Source organism: Mytilus trossulus, chromosome 1 (genome assembly GCF_036588685.1).
Source record: "Mytilus trossulus isolate FHL-02 chromosome 1, PNRI_Mtr1.1.1.hap1, whole genome shotgun sequence".
NCBI lineage: Eukaryota > Metazoa > Mollusca > Bivalvia > Mytilida > Mytilidae > Mytilus > Mytilus trossulus.
Genome location: NC_086373.1, coordinates 51,235,529 through 51,258,882, shown reverse-complemented (window position 1 = coordinate 51,258,882; position 23,354 = coordinate 51,235,529). Strand labels below are relative to the sequence as shown.

At 30.9% G+C, this 23,354-nt stretch overlaps 1 protein-coding gene across 6 annotated transcripts in view; it reads left to right on the top strand.

The window, feature by feature from the left end:
- Positions 1 to 21,798, top strand: part of LOC134726902 (interleukin-6 receptor subunit beta-like) — a 97,520-nt gene extending 75,722 nt beyond the window's left edge. For 5 of the 6 annotated variants that reach the window (XM_063591317.1, XM_063591312.1, XM_063591323.1 and 2 more), the window contains 16 exons: positions 4,899 to 4,999; positions 6,511 to 6,783; positions 7,212 to 7,341; positions 8,485 to 8,663; positions 9,585 to 9,718; positions 10,213 to 10,357; positions 11,322 to 11,413; positions 12,123 to 12,345; positions 13,083 to 13,249; positions 13,829 to 14,003; positions 14,638 to 14,796; positions 15,207 to 15,362; positions 15,799 to 15,892; positions 17,052 to 17,193; positions 18,409 to 18,570; positions 19,450 to 21,798. In XM_063591317.1, the coding sequence (XP_063447387.1) occupies positions 4,927 to 4,999; positions 6,511 to 6,783; positions 7,212 to 7,341; positions 8,485 to 8,663; positions 9,585 to 9,718; positions 10,213 to 10,357; positions 11,322 to 11,413; positions 12,123 to 12,345; positions 13,083 to 13,249; positions 13,829 to 14,003; positions 14,638 to 14,796; positions 15,207 to 15,362; positions 15,799 to 15,892; positions 17,052 to 17,193; positions 18,409 to 18,570; positions 19,450 to 20,352 (3,207 nt within the window). In that variant the 5' untranslated portion in view covers positions 4,899 to 4,926 and the 3' untranslated portion in view covers positions 20,353 to 21,798. Of the gene's footprint in view, positions 1 to 4,898; positions 5,000 to 6,510; positions 6,784 to 7,211; positions 7,342 to 8,484; positions 8,664 to 9,584; positions 9,719 to 10,212; positions 10,358 to 11,321; positions 11,414 to 12,122; positions 12,346 to 13,082; positions 13,250 to 13,828; positions 14,004 to 14,637; positions 14,797 to 15,206; positions 15,363 to 15,798; positions 15,893 to 17,051; positions 17,194 to 17,249; positions 17,326 to 18,408; positions 18,571 to 19,449 lie in introns of all 6 variants that reach the window. The other variant, XM_063591336.1, reaches the window with a different exon arrangement.
- The last annotated feature ends 1,556 nt before the right edge of the window (positions 21,799 to 23,354 follow it).

The window sequence follows — 23,354 nt, the reverse complement described above, 5'->3', positions numbered from 1 at the left end:
AGGACCGTAACTACATTGGACAAATGAGGCAAATGCCTCATGTTTTAAATTTCCCCCCCCAAAAAAAAAAAAGATTGTCTTCATATCAAATTGTTTTAACGGAAAGTGTCTTGCAAGAAGCCCCCGTTGTTGCCCCTGCATGTTTTACATAATCCATGTTTCTATTTTACTTTTGGTTTTGAGAGTTGATTGTCTATTGTTTTTACTTCTGTGCCCCGGATTTGTCTTTTGTTCATTTATTGTCCTACTGAATTTCTAGTCTGAGTGTTGATTTTCATTTGTAAACGTGTCACACTGTGTAATGTTGCATGATCACTGATGTCCAGGCATTATGCGAGAAAATATTTTCAGAATATAGGATGCTGCTGGACACAGAAAAAAATGGTCGTTTCGTCATGGAGAATTAATTGAACTTGATATCAAAGAATACAAAACTGCCTTTTTTGTATATGAAACCACAGACTCTTGGGTTTATGATACAGATATTTTTTGTTATTTCTTGTTGTTGATTAAAATATTCAATTTTCTATATTTATAATACATATCTATCACTTCTGTGGATGTCTCACCTAGTTCCGAGTGATTTAAACGACTCCGAGAAAATACACAATTTTTCTTGGTATGGATTGTAAAATTGGGTATTTTCTCTGAGTCGTTTAAATCACTCATATACCCAAGCGCCTGTGGATAAAACTAGATATGTGACATGGTTTAAATTAAAGTAAGTCCACCAATTTCCCGGTATCAAATTATTTTTGGAAAAAAACATCAATGTATTGCCATATAACCTTTTACATCAAGGGTTAAATGCCTGATTAAGTCGTGTTCAGACCCTTTAACAGAAATAAAGGAATATGCAGTACATGTGCATGGGAGCTAATCGCACACAATGTCAATGTATTGAGAAAAAAAACCAAATGATCAATGGTCAAAGTTTTTATTCCTGTTCTTCATCTTGATAGTTGCTGGAGTCTTCGATAATGAAAGAATCATAAATACTGTAAAAAAAAAGTCAATATGGTCCCTATAGTGAAGACTTCAGCAGTACTAGTACTTAAAGTATATTACTCGGATTGCACACTGTCACTATATATAAATCTAGTCATAAAAAAATCACAAGTCAGCACAATACAAGACAAGAACAGATAGACAGATCCGGTATTAATGATTATGAGAATTATGATTTTTGCTTTATCCTACATATCGGTCTTTTAATGTTTTCCCTAAAACCTTAAAGTCTTAAATAACAATGAAGCTATGTTTTTTTTATACCAGAATATTGTCTAAAAAATAGCTAAGAATAATTTGCGTTTCTATGTAAGAAAAAGTCCGGGAAACGCTCAGAATGCACGATTTTGTGTTATTTTTCTCAGAGCTTCTAGGGACCTTGAGCGGCCCCCAGACCCCTCGCCGAATATATTTTGCCTCACTATTAAAAGAGGCTAGTTACGGCCCTGCAGATTGATACAAAGTTGTCTTTCTTGTCCCTCCTTCTTTGGGTTCTAGTTGTAATGCATTTGTAATCCTATTTTTTCAACCCTCTTATCAGCAATTGCGAGTTGTTTTTAATGTAAATCTTGGGCGTAAAATGTTTTTACTACTGTTGGAATAATACAAATGTATACAGTTTAGTACAAACTAAAATCAGAAGTCTGTCTAATGGGAATTTAACAGGGTTGAAAAGAAGGGGATTTTTTATGTGTATTAGATAATGTCTATACAAATAGCTTGAAGCTCAAAAGCAGATCATTAAATGAAAGTGTTTCACCTTCTACATGTTCTCAAAATTAAAAACATTCTCTTTCAAGTATCTAGCATCTGATGTTAGTCATTGTTACTTAAAATTATGCCTGCAAGGTGATTAGCTTTGCATACAACCTTGAATTTCAAGTCAATACTTAAAAGATATTTTTTCCTGCATCTGACATCAGCTTTGATGCTGAATCATGCAAATTATTGATTTTGTATCATCTATACATATGTTACCTGCATTCCTGTACAGGTAAACAAGTAACACCTGTATTTCCTGTCAATCAATTGTCAATCATCTGCCCTAACATGGAATTACATTAAAAACACCAATCTGTCAATGGTATTTTTAACCAAGGTAAATATATTTATTCTGTTTTGTTTACTATGCATTTATTTGTTTATGTTTTGACTGTAAATAGTGGAAGTCTTTACATGTTAAATCTTATGACAGAATTGATATAGTGATATGAAATCATATTGAATTATTCATGACTTACATATAAATTTGCTAGCAAGATTTTTTTTTTTATGAAATGAGTCGCAACTAGGACACCACATGATCATAATTTTTTTTTTTAGGTTAAATTTAAATTTTAAACCGTTTGGTGTCTCCATAATATAGATTTCATTAATTGTTTTTCCATTGATAACACTTTTATCCAAGAAATATCTTATCAATATGATAAAGATTCAAATTGTCATTAAAGGGAGACAATTCAATTCAATTTAGTTTACCTATATTTACACCATAAAAATGACACAATACAGGGTGAATCTTTTCTTTTTTTCACAAAACAGGATTTGAACATAAAACTAGACAATATTATTGATATTTAATTATTAAAGAAAAGCTTACACTGTTACTCGGCCGGGCAGTGTTTTGAAACTGAGATTGTTTTAAAACATGTAAAAAGTGTACATGGAGAAACGTTTGCATGTCTCTTGTTACACTTACTTTTCAAATTCCTTTATCCGCCTCACCGTAAAGCTTTATCTGTAAATACACAGGTTTCATAACTTAGATAGGTTACCATACAGCCTTCAACAATGAGCAAACACTATACCATTTAATATAAGATATGGCTACATTTATTTATGTACATACAAAACATTTGATTTCTGTGCAATCTATAGATTTTATACTTCTCCAATGCTATTAAAGTTTCTTTTTCAACCATGCTTGAAAGATGGAGATTTTTTATAATAGGATATATAAAATTTTTATGGAAATTTAAGTAATAGACTTTTACTTCTTTTATTGTACCATTTTTGTTTAGCTTGCAAAATTTATATTCCTATCTTATCATAAAAGATCTCTATATGTTCAGTAAGGGCATAAAAAGAACATAATTTTTATCCAAACTAACATAACAGGATGAGGGTCATTGTCTGAGCTGACCCTTTAACACTAACAAAAGGTTTACAAATGATAGGCCTCTGATGTTAAACTAGAAATATACAACCCATCACTCATTCAGGTGTAAGGGACGACATGTGATTAGTCAACTGTAGCCAGGTGCAAATTTCTTTTCAGTCGCAAGCAATGCCCGAGTCCATCATAAATAATTTATTGTAATGGTCACTAAGTTAAAGGTCAGCAATTTGTGTTCTCACATTTTATTTCATCTGTGAAAAGTCATTATAAGTTTGTACAAAATACGAAATTTTAATATTCATGTTTCCAAAATCCTGACAATATCATGGCAAAAAAGAAAATATGAAAAGACAAACACAAACACTAGATCATTTATTTAAAACTATTAAAAGATTGAGCAACACAAAACCATCATAAAAACAAGGACTGAACAAAGCATAATGTTTACAGGTTATATAATACATACACTCTGAAACAAATAATATTATACTGATATCGACGCAAACAGCATGTAGACAGAAAAGCCAAAACAAAACTGAAACAAAAATCGGTTAAATAAAATTGTCTGACAGAAAGCTTTGGGAGAGCAGATTAACACATTATCAATGTAGCTCTTTTAGTAACATGTTCTGTTATTCTGGGATTGACTTTTATGTAAATGGTATATACATGTATATATACTTATTCTTGGCATATTCATCCTTGACCAAATAAGGTTAATGGTAGGCAAATGTTACAAGGGCAATTATATTTTCAACATAACATCTGTTTGGTCAAAATATGTATACAATTAACACTTTTCTATTGGATTATATACATGATATAAATGAGTAAAAGGGAGATTTTTATATAAGATATTGCATATTTGCCAGTTTTAGAGATATGATATCTATCAGTCTATATATCATGTATATAGCTCTGTTAACATAGAGTCTGAAACATCTTAATTGCTTATTTTTGGTAGTAAAGTATACCAATACATGTAAAACACTTTCAAACTCTTGAATGGTGCACATAATGTTAATAATTCATTTATTATGACTGAAATGTGTTGCATTCTGAAATTGACATATTTGACCCAGATACGACAACAATTCATGCTGGCTGTTCAAACTCCTCCCTCTGAAAAATCACAGTTCCCAGCTGCTTCTTTACAAACAAAAAAGTTAAGGTTCACTGTAAGAGACTACACAAACGCTTTTACACTTACACTTGTTGGACATAGAAATTACCTTAATTGTCCTATTCAGAATCGAAACAATTGATGCAAGCTATACTTAATTGTAGTTTTAACATGGGTAGGCAATATATTCGTGTTATTTTAGCCCTCACTGAGTCACTATTGCTCGGGCAAAAATAATCAAGCATATAATGCGTAACCCATGTTAAAACTACAATAAAGTATAGCTTGCATCAATTATTTCTTAACTGCTGATGGTCAAAATGGGCCAATAAGAAGGATTTAAAAGAAAGTCCTTAGTCAGGGATGTTACTTCTCCAATGGTTCATGAAAATTACCCTACAATATCAATTACAAAAATGAATACATGTATAAATCAGTAAAAGAGATGTTTTGTTAAAATCCAGGAAATAACATAACCTTTGGAATAAAAGAGCAACATGTTTTATTGTGTAATAGAAACAGTAGGCTTTCAGCTAACACTGTAAAGTGACAGAAATTCACAGAATTTAAATCTTTCACACTTGAAGCATATTCATGTAGGCGTTCAATTTATTTCAACAAATAAAATAATATATTTTTGTATTTCAGACAAATGCTGCCATGATAAGATCACAAGATGATAAAGATGATATTGTGGCTGAGTATTTTCCTGATATTGCAGACAGTTGAAGGAATTCTCTATTCTGGAGGTACTAATGATTTATTTATTTTTATGTAAAATAAAGTTTTGATTTATTTTTTAATTTGTACAAAAATATAATGACATTGACTGTAGAACATTTTGTGTGAGATTCAGAAGAAATTTATCAATGTGTAGACCATAGCATGTTTTGAATACATGTAGCTTATAAATATACAATTTATAAAAGAGGGACGAAAGATACCAGAGGGACAGACAAACTAATAGATTGAAAATAAACTGACAATGCTAAGGCTAAAATAAACAGACAAAGAGACAAATAATAGTACAGAAAACACAACATGGAAAACTAAAGACCAAGCAACATGAACCCCACCAAAAACAGGGGGTGATTTCAGGAGCTCCAGAAGTATAACCAGATTCTGCTCCACATGTGGCACCTGTCATGCTGCTTATGTTATTAAAAATTATAAAAGTTATGACCAAATAGATAACATTTACACGCTAAACAACAATTAAAAATGTTTTTTAAAACATATTTGCTCAAAGATTAGATTGCAGTATAAAGACAATAATAGTGCATTGACTTGAAATATCAACCATATAAGGATTCGGCCCGAAACGGGGAAAATGCTCGGCACAGCCTCACATTTCCCTGTTTCTAAGCCTCATCCTTATATTGTTGATATGTCAAGTCATTATGCACTATTATTGTCTATACATACAGACTTGTTGAATTAATATTGAACAAGAAACAGGATGGAATCCAATAACCTTAAATGTTAAGAGTACATTATACAGGGTTCTCACTAAGGCGAGTCCACGAGTCCTGGACTCACCATTTTCAAAACTGGTGAGTCCACAGATGCATCAAGATTGAAATATTTTGTATAAACTGATCACAGTTAAACACAAATATCAGCATTTTATAGCAAAAGTTTAAAAGTGATCTGAATACAATGCTAACAACTTGTTGTTTCATAACACAAAAATATTGCACTCCTTGTTATTGCAGAAATGAGTACAAAAGAAATTATTGGTAGTTTATTTTCTCATGCAAACTTCACTGAGGAAGTGAATCTTATTTACTTTTTATAAAAACAAGGAAAAGGTAGTTTTATATAGATATATAAAATTGGTATTTTCAAAAATAACAGGACTAGTCAGAATGGAAAAGAAAATGATATGAGGAATCCAATTGGGATGACATAGTAATTAATGTCAATTTAAAAAATGTAATAACAGGAATTAGCTGGTGTTTACATGGTTTATAGTTGTTTGAATTTACATAATTTGAAAATCCAACTAAATATGCTGAAGACATTAACCCTCTACATAGTATCTACTTGCATGGGTTTGCAGGCAAACCGAACCCAAGTTGATGGTTGTTGGGGTTGGGAATGGCTTTATTTTGTATTAATGTTTGGTAGAAGTCCTATATATCATATCCTGATCTGTTCCATTCTGGAAAGTCCCATTAGCCTAAATATAGAACTATGAAGGAGAAATTATCAATCTTTCTATTAATCATTTATTTAACATCGGTGTTCTCTTTTAAAGTTGTTCTTCCAAACGACCCATATGTTTTCATCGGCCACGAGCTCAGATTGTTTTGTAACATCACAGAAGCTGTACCAGAAACATCCACATCACTCTATTTCACCAAAAGTAACAACGTTTTCCCAAGCAGCCGCATACAAATCCTAAGTAGTCGAAGTATCCAACTAATACTGCCGATTTATTCTCCCAGTGACAAAGGAAATTATGTGTGCAAGCTAAATAAAACCAGGGGCAATGTTCAAGTGGTTGGGAACCAGATAGTGAGTGTAGAATGTACGTATCTTTCAATTCTATAGTAATACCTGTGTCAAATATGAATTCATTATTTCAAAACATGTATTAAATTTATTTCAAGAAAATACATATACATCTGACATTTTTTGTCCAAAAGAATATTTTTTAGTTATTTTTGTGATTGCTCCTAATTTATTTTTGAGCAAGTCCAAAAAACATGGTTAAAAGGAAGTTTTACTCAAGTAAATTTCTGGAGAAACTTGACAACTTATGGAATTTAACAAAAACAGCTTTTAGTTAGGGATATAGTTACAGTGTTTTTTGTTTTTTTTAACATGATTTAAAGTAGGACCCTCTTGTATCATTCTTACTGTGTTACATGTTTACTCTAATACATGTATCATTGTATGTAAAATCATGGTAATGTTGGGAAAATGTACTTACTATATATTTAATTTTCTATGCAGATGAACCCAATCAAGTAAAGGATATAACATGTACAGTATACAACTGGGAGAGGATGACTTGTTCCTGGGATCTAGGGGTCAATTATGTCCATCTAAACCATATTGATGTCCAGTTAGTATGGACAGTCAAGTAAGTTGAATTAAAAAAAAATAATTATAGAATTAAATATGTATACAAAAATATGGAGTGTGCAATAATTGATAATGATTTCAAGTTTTCAAGATTTTATTGTACACTCTGACAGTTTACACTGTTACAAGAGGCAGATATACATAATATACAGCTTGACAGAAGTGGTATAAGATTTGTATAATAACAGAATATAATGAGACTACTATCTACCAGAATTCAAATGACATGGGTATATGCAATTAAAGGTTACTGTACAGCTAACAACAATGAGAACAACACATACAGTATAGTCAGTATAAAAGTACATTTTATCAAAAGCAAATATGACAGACATGAACCAAGACAACTACTAAATTACGGTCTCCTGACTTTGCACACTTTGACAAAACCACAAAATCAAATAACCACCAAATATAAATTTTCCACAATCCACAAAAGTTTCCACCAAAGTTGGTATTTATGAAAAAAGAAAAAGCCACAGTCAGACTTGGGGTCAATTACATTGGAATGTAATTAACATTACATTGCAAAAATGATCAATTACACATTACACTGTTTTTGAAATGTAATTAATTAAATTACAATATATATCATGTATATATAGCATGTATATAACCCTAACCCTAAATAATCTACTTACTTACTTGCTTATAGCACAAGTAAAATATCCATGTAAGTTTACAACATAGTTTTAGCATTGCATTTGATCATCATTGGTATTTTTAATGTTTTGTCATTTGGTCTGCATCTCTCTGGTTTTAACAATTTCGACAGGGGCTGATGTGCTAATTAGATAACATACATGTAATAGTGGCATTTTATTACACATTTAGTCTGATTAATTGCCATTTGTTATTACAGTTGATAATTTTTATTTCTGTAATCCCTTTGTGTATACTAATTTGACTAAATGATTGTGTGCAGTGATTTAAAATTCTAAATGCACTATCTAAGAAAGATTTAGACACTTTTTTTACCATGCATATATGTACTGATGGTATGTATATGTTGTGAAATCAAGTAGCTCTTGAAATATTTTTAAGGGAGGCAACTTATAGGCTCCAAAAAACTAAACAAGATTTCGAGGTCTAGTCAAAGAAAAATTGCACATTTTAAAATGTTTTTTATTTTCCTTTGCAGAGGTGGGCAGCAGTCTGATTGTCCCCATAAGACATTGAACTCGTGTAATTGGAAACCTAACGATGGTCTGGATAGTTTTCGACCAGATATGCTGTATTACATGGTTATCATTGTCAGAAATACCAAAACAGGAAATGAAACCAAGTCCAAAGTATTCCAGAAACAGACAAATAAAATAGGTAGGTACTGGTATACATTGTATAAAACTGTATTAATTTTTATGCCCCCACTGCTAGGAAAAGGGGACATCAAGTGCCCTTGCCAATCCATTCCATTCTCTTTTATTTTGGCTCAACCAAATGTTATGAAACTCAAACACAATATTTATTACTACAAAACACAGATCAAGATCAAACTTGGATGGTGTCATTTTTACCGTTCTAGAGTTATGTCCCTTTTTAAATGGAAAAAAAATGCTAAATCTGTTGTTACCCGTCTTTAATTAATTTGCCTCAATCAAATGTTATGAAACTTATAGACAATGCTCATTATCACAAATGGTTTTAACTACATGAATCCTGCATCTGTATGTAGACGTTGACTCATGCATCCATTTATTTGTGTATATTGTCAAGTGGCAAATATTTCATAGCAAATGCAAGATGCGATTTGACGAAGAACAAATTTATTTCAAAGGGAAATGATGTGTGAGGGTTTGATATAACTTATAGTTGCCATTTGAAATGAAGGCAAGTTGGAGTAGGGACTAAAATCTCACCCTTTCATAGTGAGGACTCAGTACCTGAGTGTTAAAGGTATTTCATCTACAGTGTTCACTAGCTTGGCAACACTGAGATTGTTTGTTATGACCCACATATATGACTATACATATTTCTGAGTAGTTTCAGGGATCTGGGTTGAAAACTGTAGTTTTAAGCAGTTAGTTAAAAAAAATAGGTTTTAACTTTCCCCAACCCCTGTCATAACCATACTTCAAGGCAATTTGGACTTAGTCTATGTATTGATCACAATTGATTTTAGAAAAATAATTTGATATTGTCTCTTTTATTTTACAGTAAAACCCAGTTGACTTAGTCTACGTATTGATCACAATTGTTTTTAGAAAAACAATATAAATTGTCTCTTTCTTTTTTTTACAGTAAAACCCAATAGTGTTTCAAACTTAAAGGCCTCTCAGAACAGCACATGCCTTCACTTAGAATGGAATCACAGCAGAACAGAAGACAAAATTTATAGGATACAGTATCAGTCTAGATGGGAAATCTCATGGAAGGTAGGTCAATAGTCTCCCTTGCTTTCCTAGAAAATTTTAAAAAGGCTTGAGAAAGTGGGTAGATTTTTATGTGACAGGATCTAAAATGCTGACAATTTATAGTGAAAAGGGATTAGCTTAAGGTGAACGATTTCAAAGTCTGTGGTGCTGTTTTTATTCAGTTACAGTCACAACAGATATACTTAAGTTGAAAATTTTGTTTTGATCTGCACACGACCCCCTCCCCCCCTTTTTCATTGAGGAAATGTTTAGAGAAAAAGGTTAATATATACTAGATGCAAATATGTAAAAGAACCTAGTTGTGGTACAGTAGCTCTTCGGGTCCTTGGGATATTTTAAATATAAAGCAGGAATACAAACAAATATTATTCTAACCACAAGAGGTACTGCTCCAACACTAATAAGAACCATGATATATAACAAAGGTGCTAGACACCACATTTTATTATGAAATCCTCTCCTATGATTATCAAACTTTCAATTTTTGTTCATAGGTTTTGAGTTTAGGCGATGTTAATATGAAGACTATCTGCAACTTAGTTCCTAACACAGAATACACTGTAAAGATAGCATGTAAACCATTTTGGGATGGATTCTGGAGTGATGAAGTAGAAACTACTATAAAATTGGATGATGATGGTAAGCCATTTTATCTTGGTTTGTTTTTGTCCCCATATGCAGGTCCTACAAACTAGTATCCATTTCCCTTACTTTTGTTTGTCTCAACCATATGAAACAAAACCTCAAAAAACAGATCAAATTTGAATTTGGATGGCATCACTTTTACTGTCCTTGAGTTATGTTTCTTTATAACTTTATATGCAAGTGGGGGCTTCATCTATGTCACATGGACACATTTTTCATTTAGAATAATTTTATTGGCACTAAACATTTAGCAAGCAACATTCAGTCAATCTACTCATTTAATATTTTTAGAAACAATTAACAAATTGTAATGATTTTTAAACTAAATTTAAACATTTCTTATTAGACAAATTCTTTATAAATTATATATGCACAAATATATGATACAATGTATTATTATCAATAATTACAAATGCTTATGTTAGACCACACCAGCGCCAGCAAAATGAAAAACACATGGTCCAGATAGCATGGTTGATTAAGTTTCTGAATTAAACATACAGAAAGTTTTAGATTAAAATCCAAGAAATATAATCATTATAAAAATTTTGTGAGAAAAAGCAAGTTGACAAGTATCACAATCTGTGCCTCTGAAATTACCAAAAGTACTGTGGATTCATTATTATTCGTTGGATACCAATTTTCCTGGATTTCGTGGGCACAGTCAAACCAGGAAATTAAATATTCAACGAATGATAATTTTTCTATAGGTTTGAATGCAGACTTAAGCAAAAAAGTTTTTCTAAATCCACGAAAATTGGTACCAACTAAAATAAATGAATCCACAGTAGTTAAGTTCTTCCAATGTCTTAAAATGATGTAAATTTTAATGAAAAATTATCTTTTAACCCTTTTGAAAATTTCAACTGCCATGAAAGAAAACATTTCAGAATTATATACTGTACAAGTCATTTCCACATCAGAATACCCCCAATTGAAGCAATCTTTCTTTCCACAGTGCCAGGAGCAGCACCTGAGGTCCAGCCTGGAGGTTTTGTAGAGAAACTGTGTAGTTTCCAGGATTGTCGTGTTATCACTGTTTACTGGAGGGTTAGTATTGTCTACTAAATAAGGGGCCTGATGGAGGATCTCATCACGAATCACAAGTTGATTTTTTTGTCAATCACGATTCACAGAAAAAGAAAAAATCCATGATCACGGATCACGAAAATATAAAAAGAAAAATCTTGAAAAATGGATCACAATAGCGAAAATGTGCCAATCACGAAGAAAGAAAATAACCCATCAGGCCCCTCCTAAATGTATACACTATTTATCAAAATTCTGAAGTAAAGTTATTGTCAAATGGCTATTCAGATAATTTGTTCCAGTTAAATAAAATCCAATAATAGTTTATTTTAGATAAAATTTGATACTGAAATTGAATTCTGTTGATAAACCAAAGGTGGTTTTGACTTTATTAAGGGATATTTTATGCCCCATTTATGGGCATTATGTTTTCTGGTCTGTACGTCCATTCATCTGTTCATTCGTCTGTTCTTGTTGATGAAATTGAAGTTGAATCAACTTGAAACTTTATACACGTGTGATCTATAATATGATCTTTCTAATTTTAATGCTAAATCAGAGATTTTTCATCATTTTCACGGTCCATTGAACATAGAAAATGATAGTGCAAATGGGGCATCCATTTACTATGGACACATTCTCGTTTTGTATCGGAAGCAAGATTTAAGAAAATACTGAAAAACTGCTAAATGAAATATGTATTACATCTTTATGAAAATTTCCATTACAGCCCATAATGGATAGACTAACAAATGGAGAGATATCCAACTACAAGATTACATCACAGGATATTGACAAACAAAGATCTCCTGAGGAAACATTTACTGGTACCAAGACATCAGGACAACTTATGTTGATGTCGGGAACAGATTATCTTATTGATATCCAGGGAGAGACAAAGAAAGGATTATCACCACACAGAGCCAGTATTCTTATTCTGGGAAAAGACAGAAGTATGTATGGATTAAAATTGTTAATAAAGGAATAAAGATTTAAGAAGTGAAAACCACAAAAAAAAAAAAATGTAAATTTTTCCCATGCACATCATTCCTCTTAAATAGAAAGTTTCATGAAATGTCTTTAGTCATGATAATTATTTGTCTTATTATGCCCCACCTACGATAGTAGAGGGTCATCATGTTTTCTGGTCTGCGTCAGTTCGTTCCTCCCGCTTCAGGTTAAAGTTTTTGGTCAAGGTAGTTTTTGTCGAGCCTTCGACTTTAGTCGAAAAAGCGAGACTAAGTGATCCTACTTTTCGGTGTCGGCGGTGTCCACAAATATTCACTCTGTGGTTAAAGTTTTTGAAATTTTAATAACTTTCTTAAACTATACTGGATTTCTACCAAACTTGGACAGGAGCTTGTTTATGATCATTAGATAGTATCCAGAAGTAAATTTTGTAAAAATAAAATTCCATTTTTTTTCGTATTTAACTTTTAAATTGACTTAGTTTTTCTGCGGGGAAACATTACATTCACTCTGTGGTTAAAGTTTTTAGAATTTTAATAACTTTCTCAAACTATCCTGGGTTTGTACCAAACTTGGACAGAAGCTTGTTTATGATGATTAGATAGTATCCAGAAGTAAATTTTGTAAAAATAACATTCCATTTTTTCCGTATTTATCTTTTAAATGGACTTAGTTTTTTCTTTTAGACTTTTTGTAATCATGGTATTATATTTGATTTCAGAACCACCATACCCAGATCATTTCCTAGTGGAAGCAGAGCAGGCGGCCACATATACCAACAATCTTTTTCGTTTACATATTAAGTGGCACCAACCAAAGACATCACAACAAATACTTGGTTATACACTGTTTTGGTGTAAAGGTTCTCATAGTGATTACACCTGTCTGGTGAGTTTTTATAAAGTCTTTGGATTCTACCGTGGATTCAATTATTTGTGTAGCTACAACTTTTTTGATGGTTCTGAACATGCATGAAATATTTGTCACTGGACATTAAGCAGTCAACAATTTATCAATTTTTTGGTTGATTAAAAAAATTCTGCATACAAAATTATAAAATAATTTGTATTCAGTGGAATGTATGGAAATACATGCTTAGCCTTTACCAATGAACTTTCCAACAATTATTATGGCATGCTATACATTATAATTTAATACTATCCCTGTAAATTCATTTAAGTTTTGGTGTGTACCAATTTTCATGGAAATTTTATTCCATGGTTTTACCAAAGTTGGCATATAAACATTTAAATTCATGGTTCACCTTCACCCACAAAATATTTCTTAATCGAAAAAGCAAAAATTTTCTATGTGTAATAATGAGCTAAATATGTCTTCTATTGAGTATAAGAAGTAATTATTAGAAAATGAAGTCCATCAATAATGACAATTTTGCCAAAAGAATTCTCAGACACCCATATTGAGTAAGATTCCTTATCAAATTATTTTTTTTTTCTCTTTTTACAGGAACCAATAAAGTGGGCTGTTTTAAAAGGAAACCAGAGAAAATATACCAGAACTGTCAACAAAGATGAATTGAGAAGTTTAATATTTGGTATCTCCATGGAAACTGTTCACCCAACAGGAGATACTGTCAGCAGTGGTATTTTGTGGAATGAATGCATTTTTATGCAAAATGAAAGTGAGTTTAGGTACACACATCAGTGCACACATAGATATTAAATGTAAATGTTGTTTTGTAACTAACTCAAATGGAAGACTTTCTGTATCTAAAACATGTCTAAAAACAAGTATGAAGTAAGCTATTATACCAAAGTCCTAAATTTATTAAATATTATATAACAAGAGAAATAACAGTATTGTAATTTAAACTGTCAAGGCATTAATTCATTTGGTGATTTGATGGTAGAAAATTAAGTTTACTTGCAATGCATTATTCAAGCCAGTAAAAAGGTATATACAACCATCAAATCACCAAATAATGTCACATTAGAATGCAGGGAGGAACATCCTAGTGTATTAAAAGACTTTGAAAAACTTTTTATTGATGTTGTCCTTAGCAACATCAATGACTTGCTCTTACAACATCATGTTCCTTCCTGACTCGAAGAAAAGATTCCTTTAAATTTAGAATTATCACTCAAAAATCAAACAATTTTTTTAATCTATTTGGTGTGGAAAAAATCACCACCCAAAACTGATTTCTACTAAATGGGCATGTACAGGATTTAACTTACATTTGTAGTGTTTATATTTATATCCGAAAAAAAACTTTGTAACTGCTCTTTTTATCTAAATTCAAATTTCATTTGCAGAACCTCAATTGGCTCCAAAGAATGTACGAGTTCTATCATTGGTTGAAGACAACAGTGTGCAAGTAGAATGGGATAAATTTACATGTACAGAAATGGGTGGATATATCACAAAGTTTGCTGTGTTTTATTGTGAATCAGTGAAGGGTCAAAATTGTAGTGGTGAGTACTTATTGATTATAGATAAATTATGGTCCTTAAATAAAACCGGAGCTTCATTTTAACCCGATTTACGAGGTAAAAATCAGTTAAAGATTTGGGGATATCGGGGCGGGCGTCTGCCAAGTAGTGTCAGTGCATTTACTCTTGAACCCTTCAATAAAAGCTTTTGAAATTTTTCTGGAGTTAAGGTTCTTGAAAGATTCAAAAATGATGTTTCCAGTCTTTTCTTTGCTGTAACTCACAAACCATTTTACCAAAGCTTTAGAAATTTAAATATGTTGTTATTGATGACAAACTGAGGTCAAGTTAGATATTGATGATTTTCACTTTCACCGTTCAGGAGTTGTGGTTCCTGAAAGATTGAAAAATGGTATATGTCATAATCTTTATTTCATAATTTGATTTTATAGGCACATACCAGTTTGTAAATGTAAATGGACATGATACTAGTGTAGTTCTCAAAGACATGTCACCTAAAGCTACATATAGAGTGTGGGTTCAGGCTATGACTAGTGGTGGCGTAGGTCCAGAATCTGACCCAGTCTACACAACTATTCCAGTTACTGGTAAGTCAATTATCATCATCAATTATGGTCAGGACTATTCCATTAACAATAATGTAGAAGAGAAGGAAGGGACTTTAAAAGGCCACTCATATCCAACAATCATTCTTTTGATAATTTTGAATAAGTTATACTGACATATGATCAAAATCCATAATTCAAAACTTCATAACAAATGTTTGTTTTGATTAGTTCTTTTACTTTTGCCTGTGTGCATAAATTATGTGCCATCGTGCAAAATTATTTATTCTTATAAAGGGTGGATTAAATAGTTTTTGATAAATACTTGCATATATATACACTATGTTCATGATGTTAGTGTAAGAAATATACCGCTTCCCTGACAACTATTAATTCTAAATCTTTGCAATATAAATTCTAAGAAAAAAATGCCAAGTTTCTATTTTTTAAATTATGATTTTTTTTTCTTCTATTTTAGGTATCTCCTTGACAACAAATGAAATAGCTGGGATTTCCTTGTCTATTCTGGTTGTTGTTCTTCTAGCTTTGATTGGATTTATCTGCGTTTTTAGGTATGTCTAATAACATTTTCTGTGGTTTGGGTAAACAATTGTATAATAGGTTTTTTATTTTTTTTTATTAAAAGATTAATGTGTTACTTACAAAGCTAAAAGAGTTTGATTTATGTATTGATATTCTCATGTCTTTGCATGCAAGTGGACGAAGTTGTCTCCCCTGAGATTGTTAACCACTTTCCCTTTCAGTGAAATCTCAATGAAAACTGCTTAAAGTACTTCCCATATTTCCCCCTCAGTCTAAATAAGTCGTCTATGAAGTAAATTTGAGCATAGTTCTATTGTTAAAATGCCTATTAAATATTCTTTAAACCTGTATATTTTGAGATTTAATTAGTATGGGAACAATTCTAACTTCAAAACAAACTGTAAACATGTATGCAACTTTAGATCTTTAGTAAAAGGTCCTACTTTTCAGGAGAAAATCTACCTACTTCACAAGTAAGCATCACACATCATTTACCCAGTATTTTTGAAACATTTATAAACTGTTATACTGAGTTGCCAACTTATCCTCATGGGAGGTTTACTGCTTATTTTATTTAAAATGTCATTTTCAATGTTAACATTAAGATACTTCTGATGTTAATGATATAGCAACAACAGCAACAAATTAGTTTGGTATGGTCTTGCTTATTTCTTCATTACGCCTTTTTCATCAAATTAGCACCTTTTTTGGTTAATATTTTGCCATTTAATCAGCATTTCTTATTATGGGTCCTTAGTTATACTTATCTTCCTTGATGTATATGATGCTCTTTTAGATATTGAAAGTGTACCAGCAAGTTTATGAATGATGTAATGCATAACATGAGATATGGGGGTATATAAGCCAATGAGAGACAGCCCAATGACTCAACAAAAAATAAAACATCTTCAGGTCAACATACCTTCTCTACAATAGATCAATATCTAAATTAAAAAGAGTTGTGAATAAAATTTAATATCACAAATCTAAAATTAGAAAAATTAGGGGAAAAAAATGACTAAAACAACCACTGACTTAGGACAGTTGTATATAAATATTTTCAGGATTCAACTAGGTTTTTGTAGATCTGAACTTCAATCTGTTAATACTGTGACCTCTTGAGATTGAATTGAAGCTTTTTGTTATCTGAAGTGTATAAATATTTTTCTCTCATGATGATATTTTCAGAAGATGTAGGAGGGCACACAAACCATATGACATCATTTTACCCAACGTAATTTTTAGATGTTATAAAAAAGAAGCGAAAGATCCACAAAATGAAGCAGACGACTTACTCAGTGGCTTACAAAGGGTTCCATTGCCTCATATTGTAAGTGGATAGGCTTTTGCTTAACAGCACATATTTAACTCTCACATTATTTTCAGGAGATGCGCTGCCGAAGTTAAGGAACAGTTCAAGCCATATGATATAGATTTACCCAACGTTCCATTACCTCCCATTGTAAGTCAATCATCAATTCTTGTTTTTACTTTTATATCCTGTTCCTCAATTTTTAAGTCTTTATGCATGGGTAAAAATTGCATGATTTGTAAAGGCCATAGAAATTTCTATATATTTTAGATTTTTTTTTTAAACATGATGATAAATGTTAAAATTGAAGGAAAAAAGTTGGATTTTTGAAATGTGAATTTTAGAAATTTACTCTGTTAGTCTTTTAAATGCATGAAACTCTTCCCATCCTTTCCTTTTATTAAAAATAAATGTATTTTTACAATGGTAGGTCCACTTGTGTTGTTTTGGTGATGGTGTTTGTAGAAATAAAAATGTTTTAGTAGTTAGACTTATAGTAGTATAGACTTATCTATATCTTGCTTTAAACTACATACTGGAAAATAATCATAGAAGATTTATTTTGAATGTATAGATATAAGAAGATGTGGTATGAGTGCCAATGAGACAACTCTGCATCCAACTGCACTTTCAGAAGATAATTTGATATTGAAAATGAAAACAATTCACAAAGAAACAAAAGAAAAAACCTGCAATTAAAATACTGCTTATAATAAATAAAGACACAATAAAAAGTTTTCTGTTTAGTAGTTTCTAGGAGGCACTGTTACACGTCATGAAACATGTTTAATCCAAGGAGTGTTGCACAAAAAGTTTTATTTCTTTTATTGGTCAGGTCAGGTTGTGCACTACAAAATTAGTTTTGAAAATGTGCATCTGTTGTCGTAAAATAGGTATTGTTTATGTTATAATATAGAGTTTGCATCTTCATTTTTGGTCTCAACATGACTATTATTCAAATACTTTAAGATTTATTACTAGAATTTTGAAAGAAGAAAGTAGATACTATTATACCTACTCATACATGTCATATATTGGAATTGAAAATGTTCTTATATTTTTACTTTGAATCCACAAAGTTTGAACTTGCAAATGCAAGTAATTTCACATTATGTTAAAGTTTGTACATGTATTTGCAATGAAAGAACTTGTAGAAATACTTTTTATATTAAGTACAGTAGAAATTATTTATTTCCATCTTATGCAAGACAAGTTTTTTTTTCTTTTGTTTAGCCAATGATAAGACCTAGTTCTAAGACATCCCAGTCACCTGACTCAGATGATGACATATATTCAAAGATTCCTGATCTGCCACCGTCACCATCATCGCCAACAACTCCAGAGTCTATGTCTATTGATATGCCACTTATACAAAGTGGTATGGGCTCTCAAAAGGTATGGATACATTAATTGTGTTTCAGTTTCTCTTTTTCATGACATCAGTATGCATGTCCATTGATAGGATTTATATAACTGACCATATACGAGGGATCTTTAAAATATAATGTACAAAATTTTATCTATATCTCTTGCATCACTGCTTCTCTCACTCTGAAGACATATTTTTCAGTATATGAACGTAAAAAAGAGCACATGCATATCTCAGTTTAAAGTATGTAGTTCTTTGCCTGCGGCATCACTGCCACCCTCACTTTATGACATTTTGATTGATATATACTTGCTCAAAACACAATTCAATCTTAGTTCATGGTATGTACATTCATGACTGGTATTGCTGCAACTCACACCAAGAAAATATGCTCATTGATATGACCTTTATAAATACAAATGTATTGCATGATAATCTTCAAACAATATATGTGTGTAGATATACATGCTAATCTATCACATTGCTTCTGTTGTTGATAAACCTCAAGAGAGTATTTGAATGCAAGGATGTATATTCAACAGGACAGCAACCCTCCTATGACACAAAAACCAGAAGACAAATAGAGGTCAATATATATGGGGGTATCTATAAGGAGGCCATGCCAACTGATATGAATTACAAGGTTTTAAGGGATTTAAGAGAGACTATTTAAGATATAACATCAAACTAAATTCCTGACTTGACAAAAAAATTAAGATATATATACCAAAAAACACAAGATTTACAAAAACTTCCTGACTTTCAGATTAAACTAGATTTTGAGATCTCAAGCCTCCCCTTTTATTTGTTAATCTCAATCAGTGAAATAACATTAAAAATCATTTAAAAAAGTTTTTATATTTTTTCTTGAAATTACATTTAACTTCTAAAATTTGTTTTTACAGGGTTTATATGGAAAAGGAGGAAAGAATTATGTCCGATTTCCAGAGGGCAGTAGAACAAGTATGGTATCACTGTTCTCACGTCTACAGTTCCCTAGAAATAGTATGGATTCCAGAGAATCACATTACCATGACAACAAAACTCTTAGTTCATTTAGACCTCGACCTCAAAGAAGTTCGGGTGTTTCAGGTAGTGCTGATGTTTTATCTAGTGTTGTGTCGCCATATAGTTGTGTTGACATTGTGAAATGTCCAAACTCGGAAAAAATTCCACGTAAACATCTGCCATTTAGCAAACCATGTCATAGTGTAGGCAGTATGGTGGATGACCCCACTTATGATGAGACGAACAATCTATCCATATTATCTAATAAGATAGTGACTCAACCTCCCTGTGCTCTTGATTCAGGAGATTCAAGGGAGCATTTTAATATAAAATTACCTCTTGATCGGAGAAAGCATGATCATTTTAATGAGGATACATTGAAAAGTTGTACTTCCAATGAGATTAATTCAGCTTTGGAGGATGATCAAACACAAGATTCGAATGAATCTCATGAAACTGATGACAAACAAATCACATCATATGTTCAAGACGCGGGACAGTTTGCCGAAGCTGACAATTCTGTTTTCAGTCCTCCTGATAGTAACGGTTACGTGCATGAACCATGCCAAAAATGTTCAAACAATAATGACATCAAAATGATTAATGGGTACATCCCGACAGAAAATATAACACAACTTCTTCCTAATCCGAACATTGTTGTAGATAAAGAAGAAGCAACGTATAAAAAAGAACTAAACATTAAACCGGGTCCGCGGCCTGTAAGTGAAGTCATTAATGTTCCTGCTCACTTTTATGGTTCATTGTCATTGTTAGACGCAGGAACAGCGACAGAGCTTTAATCTTGTATACTGCTTCTGACTTAAAAGATCTTTCTATTTCCTTGTGTAATGTTTAGTTTAAAGTGCTATATAAGAAATTCTACTTGTACCAAAATTATGAAATTATTTTTTTTGAAGATACTTTGATAACTGTCTGCATAAGATGCGGATACAATTATGTATGTTATAATACAAAAGACTTCTGTGTTAGATATTAAGTTTTAATAATTTGTGTATATTATTTGTTTTTATTGAACTAAAGTATTAAAAATTATCAATAAAAAAAGATGTGTTTTACTTTAAAATCAAAATTTGTAAAAAATAAAAATATTTGTTGAAATATATTTAAATAAGATATTTCTAGTTTTACTTTAACTTATATATGTGTAAATACAAGAATTTTCGTAAATTAGGTCAAAGTAATTCTATGTTGCATAGAGTTACTGATAATGTTATTTTTTCTAAATAAGGATTATTATTTTATATCACACGTGACACCTGTTCTTTTTACTAACTCTGTAAATTCCGAATTTGACCTAGTCGCTTATTATTGTCATAATGTTTAACAGGAAAACATTGACCTATTGACCTTCCTGCTAATTTTCTTTTAAATTACTTGTAAAATTCCCAGCAGAATATTGGTAAAGTTAGGTCAGTAGGTCAAAAGTAATAAAAATTTAAATAGCAATAACTTGTATAATCGGAGGTTGATAGATACTTTGCTAATTATAGTACAATGATATATATTTAAAAAAATGATATGTTTTAAAACAGACTGTTCATCAAAATATTTCATTATTTAAAAAGTTACAAGTGTTTATGGAGAAGGGAAAAAAAACATTTATCATTTTAATTGCAAATCAAATAGAAATAAGAAAATCCACTTTAACTTCAAATTTATAGATATGTTACCATTTAAGAGTGTAATAAGGAAGATTTGCTTTATTTATGTTTATATGTTCTTGGTTGTGATTATCTACAAAGACATTCCTCATGGGACCATTGTTTATATGTTACTTCATGAAAACTAAATTATGGTGAAGTGCTGATGAAGGTTTTTTTATAGTATATTATTGTCAGCTTTGATATGCTTTACCATGTTTACCTTCAATATATATTTAAATGTCATGAAGTTATTTTTTGAAATGTTGAATGAATAATTATAAAGAAATTAAGAAGTTTTTACATATTGAAAGAATTGTATTCTGTAAATGAGGTTTTTACTGAAGATCTGAAGAGTATTTTTTCTTGTAATGAACATTTATTTTCATTATGTAAGATTTAATGCATCCTATATATACATCTTAATATTTCCTTGTTAAATACATTTTACTTCTTACATTTTCTTTCCATTTGAAATATAAAGGATAGCATAAACTCAACCAGTGTTTGCCAAATTCACCAATAACTTGCAATGAACTGTTTAACCTCTGGATTTTTTTTCAACCAAGAAAACTAAATGCAATAATTTTTTGAATACAAAAAAAGTTGTATGGAAAACATGTCCCAGCAAATTCACTAAATATTTTTTTGTTATGGGATTTCATTGTACATGTACTATCAATCTCTTTCACTTTTACCGGACATTTTGATAATATAATTTTGAAATTCTAAATTGCCCAAAGCATAATGAACTATTTCTGTACTAAACTTTGTCATGTATTGAAGAAAATCAATTCAAATTTCTACCTCATTCATATATTCTAATGATAATTGACCATTTAAAGAATTTTTTAAACCCATTATTTAAATTGGTCAAATATATCAGTATTACGGTGGTATGGGTGTCTTCCTCCATCTTGGATTGTAAAAAACAGAGAACCTAAGGGGCAGATTTTCTATCAAGTTAGCAAAATTTGATGCAGGAATGTAGGAATTCAATGTGAATTTTCATTTAAATGAACCAATATATTAGAATATAACTTTAATATAAATATTAATATTTTTGCACATGTTGATTATTTTTGGTTGTTATTAAATAAAAATTAAATTGGCATTTTAAGGGGAGGTAACTCTAAAACAGTGCATTTTCTAAAGGATTCTTCATGGAATTTTCCTATTTTGTATTTTTGCAGGAAAAACGCACGGTGACCCTTTCTTTTCTTTTGATATTATCAAAACATTGTCTGAAAGCTATCTTTTCCTTCAGTATTTAAAATAATTCTATCATTTTGTTTAGTTTCTAATCACAAAATGGTGTTTTTTCCTGTTTAATCAATACAAACTATGTCATTTTGTCACGTCCTGTAGCTTGAGAAAATGCGCTGTGACCTATCATTTTTATTATATTTTTCAACATATATCAAAAGAAACTACGTTTTGGCAAAGTATGATCAAATTCTATCATTTTTATTTTAGACTCCCATACCACCTTGTAACCCAGAACAAGTTCTTATCACTTCTTAACACTTTTGTATGGGAAATAATTGAAAATCTCAATTTGGCATATACCATAATGCAATTTTTCCCATGCTCAAAGTAGAATACAAGAGATTTATTTAACTGAAAGAAATTCTTCTTCATAGAGGATAGACAAAATATATTACAAAATCGTAGATATTTTTTACTGCTGTGGCATTTTCATTTGTTTTTTAATTTACCTCCAAGCACGGGGCATTACATTTTATGTAAATGACAGCAATTATGATGATTTTTTTTCAATGTTATGTGCTTCCGGGGCTCAGACAATTTGAAAAGTGCTTGTTCATGTTGTGACCAGCACATGTAAATGTGTGATATTGTAACACTATGGTTGTGACATATGTGCATTAATATATTTATGTAACATATGTAAAATTTATATATTTATTGTCTTATTTGTATTTTAAGGTTGTGATTTTCATATACATAATCAAATTGTTGTTTTCATTGGCTTTCATAGTATGAATATTCTCATATTGGTATGATATGTTTACACTCATTAAAACATTTAATATATGGACTTTTTAAAAGCTTGACCAAAGGATGATAATCTACAGAATTTTACTTTTTCGTTTCTATATTAGTAAACATTTATTTCATTT